General features: G+C 34.7%; 1 protein-coding gene across 1 annotated transcript in view; it reads left to right on the forward strand.

The window, feature by feature from the left end:
- Positions 1 to 3,221, forward strand: part of LOC123718049 (unextended protein-like) — a 36,651-nt gene extending 33,430 nt beyond the window's left edge. The window contains exon 16 of the mRNA XM_045674412.1: positions 261 to 3,221. Within this exon, the coding sequence (XP_045530368.1) occupies positions 261 to 371 (111 nt within the window). The 3' untranslated portion in view covers positions 372 to 3,221. The remainder of the gene's footprint in view (positions 1 to 260) is intronic.
- Positions 3,222 to 15,336: the final 12,115 nt, after the last annotated feature.

Raw genomic sequence — 15,336 nt, forward strand, 5'->3', positions numbered from 1 at the left:
TTGTTTCTCAAGGATCGAACCCAGCTCAAAGTGTTGGTCATTTTTACACGTGGCAGATATATTTCTGTGTCGTGATAGACTACGGCTATTTAGCTATAAAAATAATTGAAGCCAAAACAAAATTCCGGACCGAAGGACCATTTAACAAGAATTTCGAAACACTTAAAAAAATATTCTATAAATGAATAACACAGGAATTTATTGATTTGTTTTGTAGGCTCCTTGTGATACCTACAATTTAATCCGTATATTTTTTTCAGATATCACCAAATCCGCCTAACCATGGCCGATCATCATTTAGCCGTTCATCACCAGAGCGAAATGGTGATGTATTCGCAGCGAGAGATGAACAAGAGAAATTACTTAAATAAATTTAGTTTTTTTTTTTAGTTTTTGGAAGCGCTGAAATATTTTACGAGGCTGTATTACCAGCGGCCATTTTGAATTATTCTTCTAGAACAATATAGCTTTTTTAGACAGTGCGTACTTATATCTAGAAACTCGTATTGAAAAACTGTGATCTTTACAGAAATATATATGTACAAATTGTCCGTACTTAATACATAAATAGATTTTAGTAAAGTATATATCCAATAATATAGGATATTTTCGCATCACACTTAATAACAGGCTTATAATGCACTCACAGCCTTTCTATACTCGATCTATAATCTAAGATTATTTCTAATCCAGATTTTCGCAAATTTAGATTGATGTCAAAATTCCATATGTCGAATTTAATTATATTATACAAAAACTATCCATCGATCGATTGCAAAAGTATTTTATGATAATTGGATTGAAATATCAATCCCTAGTAGTAAAAATTGAATTGGGGCTAAGTATAGAAAGCGACATTTAAAGAACATTAATGATGTCGTCGACATAACCAAAATTTCGATAGTAATTTTATATTATATATTAAAGAGTCGCAAGCTTGCTGATTATGTAACTTTAGTAAATAATTTTTTTAGGTACCTGTAAGTAATAAAATTCTCGTTTAATAATCATAAAAATATCGTGTCTGGTATCAAGAATATGTACCAAAACTCCAGTGAACCAGTAAAGTCGAGCTAAAATAATATGAAACTAAATATTATACAAATAACAGAAACCCTTTTCCTGTCCATTAATCTTTTCTAAGTATATTTTTAAATCACAGTAAATACATTTCACAAATAGCTATCTCCAGCGAAGAGTTGATAACTATTAAGCTGCGAGACTTACCGTAGAATTGGATATTGTGGACGCTGGACAGTTCTAGTCGAATGCACAGGAAAAAGGTTTCCGGCAGCGGTGATAATTGTGGTGAACAGACTTCTTAATCTCTTGCATCAAGTATACGTTTTCCGTTTCGTCTTATACCAAATTTAATGGAAGCTAAAGCCAACAAAGTTGTAGTGAATTAGGAAGAAAATATTTTTGACGACTTCGATTTCACTTAAGGGTTCAAATGTCAGTGACTCGAATATGAAAATCAATTGAAATTATAATTATTGACAATTCCTTCAATACACTCACTAGAGATGGGTTATACTGCGTATTTAGCTCGCTAATTCATTCCTACGCTGTCACTCACCAATGGCGTATAGTTCCTGTCATTTCACGTCATTTACGTGTCAACTGTCGTAACTTATCTATGTTACCTGTCATCTGTCAAGAAGTCTGACGTAGTTTTGAGTCAGCGTACTTTGCGCTCTAGAAGCTATCTGAATTATCCAAGAATTGACGCAACTCACAACGATAAGGTGTCAATTGTCTGAAATTATTAGTCAATGTCAACTGTCATCTGTCAAGAAGTCTGACGTAGTTTTGAGTCAGCGTACTTTGCGCCCTAGAAGCTAACTGAATTATCCAAGAAATTGACGCAACTCACAACGATAAGGTGTGAATTGTCTGAAATTATTAGTCAATGTCAACTGTCATCTGTCAAGAAGTCTGACGTAGTTTTGAGTCAGCGTACTTTGCGCTCTAGAAGCTATCTGAATTATCCAAGAAATTGACGCAACTCACAACGATAAGGTGTCAATTGTCTGAAATTATTAGTCAATGTCAACTGTCATCTGTCAAGAAGCCTGACGTAGTTTTGAGTCAGCGTACTTTGCGCCCTAGAAGCTAACTGAATTATCCAAGAAATTGTCGCAACTCACAACGATAAGGTGTCAATTGTCTGAAATTATTAGTCAATGTTAACTGTCATCTGTTAAAAAGTCTGACGTAGTTTGAATCAGCGTACTTTGCGCCGCAGAAGCTATCTGAATTATCCCAAGAAATTGTCGCAATTTACGTCAATAAGATGACAACTATCACCTGTCAAGAAGATTTTCTGGGTCATGTCCTATCAGCTGTTCTACATCATTTAGGCTGTATTTCAGGTTAATAAAGTAATTTCTATATAATACAGAAAGATCTAATGGAATTTTTACTTAATTTTTTGGAATACACCCGGAACTGCAATGAAGACTACAATTATTAATCCATTTTTTTAAAACCACAAATCATAAATGAAGTCGTTGCATATTAAAAAAAACAAAGTAGTCCAATTCCAAGATTTTGCTGATATAACCTACAAGTTCACTGGGTGTTGGGACAAATCTCTAGCTGTATACATATGTTTTTTACTATAGTTTGCACTTTTAATAAGCGTATCAATGTAAGATTGATTTATTCACCGCATAATAAGGCTTTTAATTTGTAAGATTTGCCAATACCTAAGACGAAGCATCTGTAGTAGAAGATTGCGGGCAAATGCAAAATATTTATTTATTTACAGAAATACATACCGTACAGACTATGCGAATACGATAATATCGATAAACACATACAAAACTTTAAAAAGCTTAGGGAAAAGTGACTTAATAGTATTTACTCGTGGTAAGCTAGAGATACATTTAGTCGCGAGATACCTATTTGGTATAACGATTAGAGATGTTGCCATATGACAAAATTGAAGAAAAAAAAAACTGTTGCAATTTGAGGCCAAAAACCCTTATAGCGTAGTGTTCCTGAATTAATCAACATTTTTAATTGATGAAAACTCCCATAGATAATAATGTATGTGTAAATGATAGATTGCCTTCCAATCTTTCATACAGCATCACGCCATAAGTCTTTTAAAAAAACACCTGTGTGTACTTATGTATACGCGTTGGAAGTTATACTTCTTTGGCGTAACACGATAAAAATCTTTTCAAAATCTATATCTTTAACTTTTATTTAATACATTGAAAGTTTTATTATAACGTATTTTCTAATTAAATAAAGTTTATTTTTTTATGGAACAGTGGCCAAACGGACAGGAGGCTCACCTGATGTTAAGTGATACCGGAACCCATGGACACTCAATGCGAGAGGGCTCACACGTGAGTTGCCGGCCTTTCATGAATTGGTACGTTCTTTTCTTGAAGGACCCTAAGTCGAATTGGTTCGGAAATACTTTAATGGGCAGCTAGTTCCACAAAGCCGTGGTGTGCAGCAAAAATTGCCTTGAAAAACGCTCAGTCGTGGAACGGCGGACGTCGAGATGATACGGGTGGAATTTCGTATTCTGCCTCGACGTCCGATGATGAAACTCAGCTGCAGGTATTAATCCGAACAACCGGTCCGGTCGGTTTTTTGAGACGGTGCGCGCGCGCATCGTAATAATTTACTCTCATCAACATCCCTAACACGCCAACAGAAGTGTAACTTCAAAAAAGTAAAGTCAGAAATGACTTTACTGTTTTAAACCAGATAGGCAATTGTCTGCCTCCATGCACTGAATGGAGGCAGACAAGGTACACATATAGACGAAAAACAAAGACAAAATAACGTTTAAACTGTTCACTGTATAGTTTTTCTCACTTATAAACCTCAACATCATACTTCGTCTAAGTATATTATTCAATTGAATCTTGTTTAATAAAAATCTGAAGGATTGTCAAATTCACGTCCATACTTGTGAAGTTATTTGTTTTATTTATAACAAGCGAATGCTTAATTTCAATGGCCTAACACAATTAGTTCAACGACAATAAGTATTATATCTAGTCATTGGTTTGTTGACTTTGTGTAATTGGCGGCTTCCGAAGACAGTCTTAGGCCATGGATGGAAATATCGCGATTGGCCCAGACCAGGGCGTAACGCAAGGTTTGTCAGTTTCACCCTCATCTTTAGCGCGCTTCCTACAACTTATATACTGTTCTATGACCGCAAACAGGCAAGTTAGATTGAAGAGTTAGAAAGTTGAATTTTTGTGAGTGAATATATTGCTTGTCTGGAGAACAAAGTCGTAATGCACGATAGTTGTAATGGTTTATCATTTTTAACTTCCTTGGGTTCTATAAATTGATTTTTGACGTGACAACGTCTTATAATTCGATGGAGCCGGCTGCACGGCGGCGTTACCTCGCTCTGAGGCGTTGCATTTATGGCTTGAAGTGCAAGCGAGAGCGCGGAACTAGCGACAAAGTGGATTGTCTCTGATTGTCATAATTGTATTTATGCGTACAAATAAATGTAACTTGATCAATTTAATTGTGATTTCCTATATATTCATATAAAATATGAAATTTTCTTTTGAAAAAGCAACCTTTCCATCAGTATTTTCTTATGACGTTGTCACGTTCAACTATCGTCACTAAACCGACTTTACAGACAATAGACTTTTTTTAGAAATTTCGCAAAACATTTAACTATAAAGAATATGTGGATGTCTTTAGCCTACAGAAATTAGTGAATAATATGAGTTGTATTCGTATACCTTATTTTACTTTCCTGAAATAGATAGGAACAACCAAAAATATAAGTTTTAGTTTAGACTGTAATTCTATAAAATAATCATAAACAAGTTAACGTTTAAAAACAAATAAAGAATGATATATCAGTGTTTCACACAGGTTATAATAGTTCCACGAAGACATTACGTTCTAGTCATTTGTCATCATTTCTGTCATGTGCTGAACTCCATAATTGTTTAAACAGTGAAACAATCGTAACACAGAGAGTGATCTTCTCAATTATAAAAAAAAAACCTCTAATATACATGTAGTTATTTTTAAACTTTTTACACTAAATATATGTTAGAACCGTCACATAGAATAAAATGTACTTAGTATCCTAGTAATAATACTAACCTTAAAACCGTATTTACGACTTTGTTCTCCGGGGCAAGGTATATATCAAAATTGTAACTTACGATTTTGGTTCCAATATGGCATCTGTAAATTGTAAAGGTTCAGTAAAGCTTAAATTAAAATGCCACTAAAACAATTTTACGCGGGGAAACGTTGTAGGCCAATTGTGATAGATTTTTGATAAGAAAATACTGTTTTCGGAGGGATTTAAAAGTACTTAATTTTATGTTAATAACCAGGAATGCTGCGATATTTGCTATGCCATACATAAAGAATGGACTGAAGATGCACAAGTGCACTGCTAATCATAGTTGGGCGTTTCAACGTGTTCCTGTTTACGCAATTAACAGTTCACAGACAGAAGTACGACTCCTGTATGTCAAAAACGTGATAGATTTTGTCATATAGTTGTCATTTTTAAATATTACACAATAATTGTTTAACTGAAAATATGCCTTTTATAGGAGGCCTGCATACGCGCAGTGGGTTTCCAAAAGCCTTTCCATTATACGCGAGTTGTCAGTTTTGACAATTTACAATTTGACAGCTGTCAAGACTCAGTCCGTTCTCGGTGTGTGGCCGTTAGATAAGTCATTGTATGTAAAATCAGTGAAACAGTACTCTGCGATAAATTTTGCGTCCCTCCTTATAGGTATACTCTGTAAAGGTGGAATTTTAATAAATCTGACTGTTGTTGAGACTTGTATTGCGTGATATTGAGAGAACGATTGTGTATCGCTTTTGGAAGTTGTAGGTCTACCAGCGCTGATTAATTACAGGGTATGTCTGCAGGTATTAATGAACTGTGCAACGTATTTTTCGATAATCTAGGAATAAAATCAAGATCTTCACAGGAATGCGCAACATTATTGCTGAGTACTGACATATGCCTTACACAGAGTCGTCCACTTAATTATCATAATTAATATTATCTTGAAAGATTTAGTAGCCTAACAAAGTGATTAATAACGTATTGAAGACCGCGCATGTGTTAGTTTTGATTTCTAAATATAAATTGAATTATAAATTTCTTAATACATTCATTGGACATTGTTTATTTTATTGTAAACGAAAACAAAAGCATACGTCTTAACGAACGACTCTGAGTTCGGCTGTGAATGTAATAATTGGTCGAAAACTTAGCATTTACGAAGTAGATTTAAGCGTAAAATATTATCTGTTTTGAAAATAAATGATTTTATGTTAATGTTTCTTTTGTTTTTTTCCCGCCAAAATTTGATTTTCTTATTTGATGTTTACGTCAACAGTAATTATTTACTTTTTTATACATCACCCACTAACACTGTCTATGCTTGAACACGAAATGCATTGCATTATCAAGGATTCCTATAAAAAAATAAGAACTTTACTGTCTTTTGCTGACAACAGATCCCCACCTGTTGTCAACAAAACACACACACACAAATTGCAGGCAATCTGCTAACCCTAATACTTGAACGGCCCCATGTCAAATATACGTACAGAATACGTCTCTTCCCCATCACAAAACATAAATTGCTTCGCAGGGACTCAATATGAATGCTTATATAAAAATTCGCATCAGTTTCCAACGAGAAATGTCAAGCTTGTAAAAGTTCAATGAAATAACGAAGTAATGGCGCGGTAAATGTCGCATCCACAGATTAGTAAAGAGTGAAAAATGCCAGTGAGGAGAAATGGCGCGCTTTATAACAACGATGATGTCCTGTGACATAATAGTCACAATACATTCACAGCCGTAAAGATAAATATCTTTATTAATAATAAAACAATGTTTCAATTAATAATGCATATATTTCAATGTTCTACAATTATATTCGAATATAGCTTTGAAAGGGTAAGTGTATAAATGTTATTAATTTCAGAATTTTCCTTCTACACGCTATTAGATACATTATATATTACATATACATTTATAGTCTGTGCTAAAAGCTCAGCGTTGCGCTAATTCAAACTATTATCACTCGCATTTGCTACGTTAAAAATGATATACTTTCAGAAACTGTCGAACTATATTAACATCACAGTGTCGTCAATATAAAATATAATCTAGCACTGCAGTGACCTTAATAACAAATGCGGTGATCTTTCTACACAGACTATAAAAAACCTTAATTACATACAGATTATATAAATATTTATATTAAGCCTCGGCATGAACTGCCAGATTTTGCGTGCTGAAAAAAAGTGTAAGATAAAAGATAAAACCACCTCTCAGTCTTGCCAACTTATTTCCCGATGACTACACTCGTTTAAATAGATAACGTATAATTTAGAATTATAATTTCTATTTGTATAATGTTATATAAACATTAATTTATTACTTTTTAAAGTTAGTTATAAATTACAGACTAAAAAAGGATTTTTTGACCAATTAATATATGAATATATTTACTATATATTCTGTATTTAACGATGTAATATACTTAAAAGCTACATCCACACTAACACATTAGAAATTAGACCACTTAATGCTAATTATTAATAAAGTCAGCTAACAATTCCATACGAAAACTTTCATTCAGTGTATGCCATCAAGTATACCGTTCAATTATCAGCCTGACAGCTGTCAGGTGTTAACAACCTAGCCATTCACGTTTTCCGTGGGGTATGTATAATTAATGTAATCCAATAAATATTCTTATATCATTGCGCATACTAGACAAGGCATAATACCTAGTACCTACTGTGTACTAAACATACAGAAACAATTTTATTACTTCTACATCTACAGATTTCAGTATATAAATGCAATGCAACTTCTAAATATTATAGGAAGTGGCTTTGCTAGTCATATCACGAGTTTTCTTAACAAAATATGTTAATAAAATGAAGTTTCGTACCACAAGCTTCGGGAAGATGAAGGAATTAAAAAAATAAAAAGGTGATCGGCCTGGACTGTGGATTGGTACAGTATTTGACCCATGTCATCGATTTTAATTAATATGCCGGTTTCTAACGCCTTTAGAAAGTAAATACCATTGGTTTACAGCCGAGATTTGAACTCAGGACTGAATGGCTTAAACGGAAGACTAAGAATAATCTGAACATTGAGACAGTTGACTTTCTCAGAAATGAAAAATGTATATAAGTTATGAGCCTATATTTCTAATAGTTAACTAATTTATGAAAATATAGTGCCTGGCAACACACACTAAGCTGTACTTAGTCTGTATTAGCTATATTAGAGCTACAGCTTTCATAATGTTTAGCGTACATATTTATATGTACCAATATAAACTAGGTTAATTATTTATGTTTAAAATAAATTGGAATTATTGCTAAGTTTAATGTTAATTCATCATTCATGTTCAATTCAACGGGGGCTGAATCTCCAGCAAAATCCTATGTTTAACAGGCATGATTGACATAAACAGACTGTCAAGTGAGATTAGCGCTCTCCTGTCACCTGACCATAGTGTGTCACGCGAACTGAGTGACAGATAGTAGCTGCTGGCAACTACAGTTTGCTACCGGAAGTAGCCAAGGGTTGCCATGCTACGTCACCGGCGTAACTCTAAATTCTTGGTGGCTTGCTCCAATGTACAAAAAGAAGGAAAAGATTTTAATAATTCCTATTTGCTTAATACACTCTCAAACTAATTTTATTGTAAAACAACATTAATAGGACATCTCTTAGTATACAATTGTTTAACGTTTAATGATATTTGAACCTCCGTTTGACCACTTAGTTAATTTCATGTAACAATCGGTCGTTTCATGGTCGGATTCATGGGGAGAATCGTTTTGATACTATTTATTATTATACTTATGTTAATAGAGCAAGACCTCATGTGCTGTCATAGACTATGCAACAGTCATGTTAATCGATAATAATCGTCATAGATTATTTATATTTATAGTAGAAAAGGTAGTGAACCCTTCGAATAATGGTATGTGTGTAAGGCTAGAAATACTTACAATGACGCTTGCACAGTACTGTAATCAACGCCTGGCACGCAACTCTAGTTATCAACCATAAGGGTTGAGAGTAAATATAATCTAAAATGATGCGATGGTCGGGAAACGCAGAAGTAGTGTAATAAAGCAACTTCTAAAGCGAAACATAACTAATCCCTCGGCCCTATCAAAAGAGGGATAATTACGGGCCACTGTCTCCAGGGGAATGAGTCACCAACGCAGTACTGAAATGCTATGCTATGCTTCCCAACGAGCATCCACGGATACAGAAATCCTCGGAGCATTGAGATCGCTCCGTGAAACCTGCGAAATGCCCAGGAACCTTCTGAGCTTCTGGGAGAAGCTAGGCTTGCTTAATTAGCTTGCTTTATGCATAAACAAATAAGCGTCTAAGTACGGAAATTGAGTCCAAACTAGCTTTACAGACATACTTTTATTCCGAGGGTGTTATTGAGTACTTACTTTGAGAGACTGACATATTATATTCTCTAAATAAACTCACTCTATGTCACTCACTGATTTACTAATGGAGGCAGACAAGTTTAGGCGAACGTCTTAACGTCGAAGTCGAAGAATTCGCAGATTTAAGATTGTAAAATTAATTCACAAGTATTTAGTTTAACTTTAACAAACAAATGGTCAACTCCAAATTAAAATTATGACATTTTTAAAACTAACCATAGATTATAAGAAGTGTCAGTGCGTTATACCATTTATAACAAAGGAACGGTAACACTAATGTGTTTTAATTATGAATATTATGTTAACATTCAAAACAACTTAAACCTGAAATTTTTTGAATTATAAACGGTGTAACTAACACGCCTTTGATGTATATTAAAATAAACATATCTGTCTCCACCCATCCTCCTCCTCCATATACCTAACGAATGCAAACACAAAAACCTTACTATAAAAAATCCATCCCACAAAGTATTTTGACAGTGTCTACACTAGCAGAGTTAAGACATGAGTGAATCTAGTAGATCAGCGAATGAGTGAGGGGCGGGGGAGGTCCCCGCGGGAAGGGAGGGCTACGGAGGCGTCAAGCTACCACCGTATTCAGGGGATGCACCGCGACCTGAAAAGAATCCAATGGTTAATAAACATTTTGACCAATTCTTATAGGGCCGGCAATGTTCTTGCGCGACTGGGAAAGTGTGTGTCAATGGGCGGCAATATCACTTAACATGTGAGTCTTCTGCCTGTTTGCCCCTTTGTTATTAAAAAAAGGAATAATGATACGAATCTTGGCTCACATTCAAGTAGTAAATGTATTCTCGCGGCTGTCAATTTCAGATCTCGTGGGATTAAGAGTTAATCCCGGAATCCTAGATAGAGTGATTCTGAAATAACTTCTTAAGAAATCAAGGGTATCGAGAGTGCTATCTGAAAAGCGACGTCAACTGTCAGTCGCTATTTACCTACCAGATGGAAATGCCTCAACACTGATTGGCACCAGCGTGAGTGAGAGAATTGTATGTCCATCGATACTAAATGAATAAAGAACGAATGAGTCAAATTTTACCTCTGCCTCTGCCACGTCCACGCCCCCTTCCCCTCCCGCGACCGCGTCACCTTCGCCCATCACCCAGCCCCACCATGTCTGAAAAATACATTTATTTAATGCACGCAAAAATCGACTTAGAATAAAACCTACTTTTCAAGCATAAAAATATAGATAATGCTCTTTTAAACAAAGCCCTCTTTCATCTCTTTCTGACATATTGCTGACGATGTGATGAAAAGAGACATATGTAAACATGTGAGCTTTATTTTATGAATTCGGTATTACATTACGTTCTTGTCTGCGTTAATTAAAGGTGTCAATCAAAAACATAACTTGTAAAATGAACAAGATTTGCAGCGCACTTCTTTCACCGTAATATTGAGATCCATGTACCAAGTCGTTTAATTTAGGGAGAACTTAAGCGACCTTGTGTCTTAATTATTGATATTATTAATAATTAAGACATTAATAATTACGTAATAATAACCTAACAACATCTTAATGACAACGTCCTAACAATATTTATTTTTTAAATTACATTGACGTGGCCATCGCATGGAAACACAATGTATCTCACAAGTAACACAAACTATATTAAATGAGATTGTTTAATGCGATTACAAAGTCAATCTATATATTAAAAACATAAAAGATTTTTAATACTGATATGTTTAGTGGAGTGTTTCGTGATATATCAATCTAATATGCAAGTAGGTGATCAGCCTTCTGTGCCTGACGCACGCCGTCGACTTTTTGGGTCTAAGGCAAGCCGACTCACGATGTTTTCCTTCACCGTTCGAGCGAATGTTAAATGCGCACATAGAAAGTCATTTGGTGCACAGCCGGAGATCGTGCAGAGGACCTCAACGGAGTTATAGGGGATCGAATGGCATGCTATGAGAAAATGATGGCTATGCCACACATTATTCGACTTAGCGGGCGCACTGCTGCGCCCCAGATGAATAAGATCGGATTTGTATATAGGACCTCGCTGTTGGCCTTAGCGTTTACAGCTCACCTTGGGCTGAATTAGCGCGTGGCTTTTCTTAAGACTAGCGCAAGGGAGTCTCCTGTGAGACTGGGAACCGGCTTGGGCCGTCACGGGGTGGTCAATCGCCTGAAGAGCATGACAAAAGCTCACTAGAGGGAGAAATGTGCAAAAAACGCCTTCACTGGCATGGGCGGCTTTTAATTTATCATTAGCTATTGTGATTGGATCATCCGGATCCGTAACGACATTTCGGGGCTTCTACTGGCCTTTCGTGTCAGTGTATAGCTACCATCCAGTTAAACCAATTCTTATGTATCCAATTATTCGATCTGGCAACTTTTTAGGTTTCGAAAATCACCCACAGATAAAAAATAATTTCTTTATACCTATATTGGTCGCAGTCTTCTCCAAGTACGCGAGCGGTCCCTGCAGGGCCGCACCCGCGTAACCACCTCGTCCACCAGCCAGGAACATACTCTGAGCTAAATTACTCTGCATCTAAAATGATTGAAGATGACCAACACACGCTTCATAGATTATAATAAAAAGTTTATTTACAGGCAAGTCAAGCAAGATCCAAATATTAGAATAGTTTTTTTTGACCCTCTAATATCTAGTTTAATATTATGATCTCTGTTTATGTATGTCGATCTGAATAAAAGGTTTATTATTATTTACAGCCACTGTACAACGGCGGCGTTGATACACAATTTAATCTATTTATTTATTTATTAACACTTCGTTACATTACAATTTAAAAACTTAACATAACAACAAAAGGAGCGCAACTGGCGGCCTTATCGCTTTCAAGCGAACTCTTGCAGGCAACCACTGTGAGTAAAGAAAAAAGAATTAACTTAGATAAGTTACGCAAGAAGTGCAAAAATACATGTTATACTCAGTTATTAAGACAAAACTAAACAGGAAACAACAAAAAAAAACTAAACTAAAAAGATGATACATTAAAAATAAAAAGATACATAAATCACGATAATTTAAGATCAGTCTCACGTCAGTTAGTAGTTAGTAAGAAATTTAGGGAAGCGATGTGGACAGGTAATGTTTGTACAGAAGAAACTTAAAGGAAGATAGAGAAGGAGCTAAGCGAATAGGGACGGGAAGTGAATTCCATAACCTAACTGCAGAGACCTTAAAGGATTCGCCAAGAAAAGAGGAGTTATGAGATGGGATTTCAAGGGTATAGTTTTCGGAAGAGCGTAAGCTATAGTTATGGGCTCCCAAAAAATTGAAATCATTTTTGAGATAGGAAGGAGATTTAGGATGGAATATAAAAAATGAAGAATGTGAGAATAACGTCGCTGGCGAATCGGTAACCAGCCTAGCCGCTGACGGAGCTTACGCTTACGAAGAGATATGTTCGTCCTTTTTTAGACCGAATATAAATCTGATACAGAAATTTTGGAGACGATCCAGTCTATTTAGCAATTCCTCGTTTAGATCGGAGGAGCAAGAGTCCAATAAAGGCAGGAGGAGAGATTGTGCCAGTGAGGTTTTAGTGCTAAAGGGAATAAAATTACTAAGACGTCGAAGGATACTGGAGGCACCGTACAATTTGCAGGTTACTTCTTTAACATGCTGTTCCCAGGATAAATTTTGATCAAATAACCCCCAAATGTTTTACTGTACGGATAATATTTAAAATTACACCGTTGATATGGATAGGGGGCATCCTGGCTCAATCAATTCTTGTCAATACAAACAACATACCTCGTTTCCATATATTCCTAACATGAAAGTCACCACGTGTCAGTCGTAAGGATAAGATGGAAATTAGTATGGGGACCATGAGAAGTTAGACAATGCCATGTTTTAAAAAATAAATAAATCACTGGCACTACAACCTTTTCAGGTCTGGGCCTCAGATTTGTAAATCTGTTTCATAATCATTAGTCTTATAGGCAAATAGATGATCAGCCACCTGTGCCTGACACACGCCGTCGTGTTGGGTCTAAGGCAAACCGGTTTCCTCACGATGTTTTCCATCATTGTTCGAGCGAATGTTAAATGTGCACATAGACAGTCCATTGGTGCACAGCTAGAGATCGAACCTCAGGGATGAGAGTCACACGCTGAAGCTGCTAGGCTAACATTGCTCTTCATGCCTCACCTTAGCCTTTTATTTTATGATCCCCTTATTTAACATATAGTTTTTAATATCTAAAATTGAATCGTTCATTTAAGAAACTTAAATTATAGGTTTTAGGAAGAAAAATACTTATAAATTCTTTACGAAAAATTTACAGTTTACTTATTCACAGTTTATTAAATTTAAAACATATAATATTGAATTTAAATTCCAAATAATTATTTTTTAAAAAACTTGAGACGTGACAAGGGACAGCCGGTGAATTAGTAAAGGAATTGTAATTATTTTATAAGTTGTAATAATATTTATTATTTATTTACAAATATAATATAAACTTAATCAGTAGGCTGCATCGATTGTAGTATTATATTTTGTTGTTGATTCTGCTGGTTTAATGTTTATTCTTAAATAATAATTCTTAAATAAAATTCTTACAAATAAATACACTCAACAAAAATAACAGTCACGACTCCACACTGTTCAATGCGAAATAGAAAGACTATATATAGATTGTCGTTATTGGTCTTAATTTTTTTCCGTCTAGCCCGCTTTCGCAACGCGCGATAAGAAATTTCGTTCCGATAAGGTTTCGTAGAGTTAACAATCAAATTGTCCAACACGTTGGAAAACACTCGCTTAGACAGATAATAAAGAATTCACAATTACGTATCACTAAGAAACTATAAAATTGAGGGCATTACTAAAAAATTGGCAAAAAGGTAATCAAACTCAAAATGCGTCTAGAATAAACCAAGCGAAACAAAAAAGTGAATCTAATCCAATAAAAAATCTAATAAAAAAAAATATGTATTTTGAACAAACGCGTTTGTTAAATTAAACATTAAGTATCAAGCATCGTCCGTATATCATATGACAAAGGTTCAACAGGCTCTGATTCTGGCAACCTCAGTCCTCGTTCCGCGCTTCATAAAGGTCTTTATTGAAGTGAAACTTCTTTTTGTCGGCATTGGAAAAAAAATTACCGTCTATTTTTTCCGTTACGAGCCATCTTTTTATTGTCCCTACCACGGTTGATTCAAAGAGATTCGAAGCCATTAATAACAAAAATATATAATAACGATAACAATGATAGTAATAATTCTATTACAATTAATGAAATTTTGTAATAATCTTAGTAGTAATAAGGTAAAATGAAATAAATACAATTATTTGTATTCATGTCTATGATAATAAAAGCCTTTTGTTAAACTTCATCTAAAAGAAAACCATTTTTTAACCGGATAAAAGCTATCTGTATTATACTTTACAGCTTGGTCACGGTGACGCACGCTGTAAAGCACGCGAAACGTCGGAAAAATTTGAATTTAAAATTATGTAAATAATTATAAGTTTATAATAATAGAAATAGCTTTAATCCGTTAAAAAAATTGTTTTCTTTCATTGTGTAAAAGCTATGTTAACCAAAGACAATACTAAACTTCATCTAATTTAACTTTATTTAAACAATTCCTGTAAAGTTGCATATAATAGATATTTTTTTGAAAAATAAGGTCATAAAGAAAGTTCACTTCTTACGTGTGTACACTAGTACACGCACACATTTTTTATAAGTCGTAAATCTCTCCAATCAGAATGAAAAAAGACTTATAAGGATTAATAGACTTTGTTTACTTCTAATAACGCTGTTACAAATACATTTAATAAATCTACCATTAGTGAGAATTTGTTGTA

Source organism: Pieris brassicae, chromosome 14, assembly GCF_905147105.1.
Source record: "Pieris brassicae chromosome 14, ilPieBrab1.1, whole genome shotgun sequence".
Lineage (NCBI taxonomy): Eukaryota > Metazoa > Arthropoda > Insecta > Lepidoptera > Pieridae > Pieris > Pieris brassicae.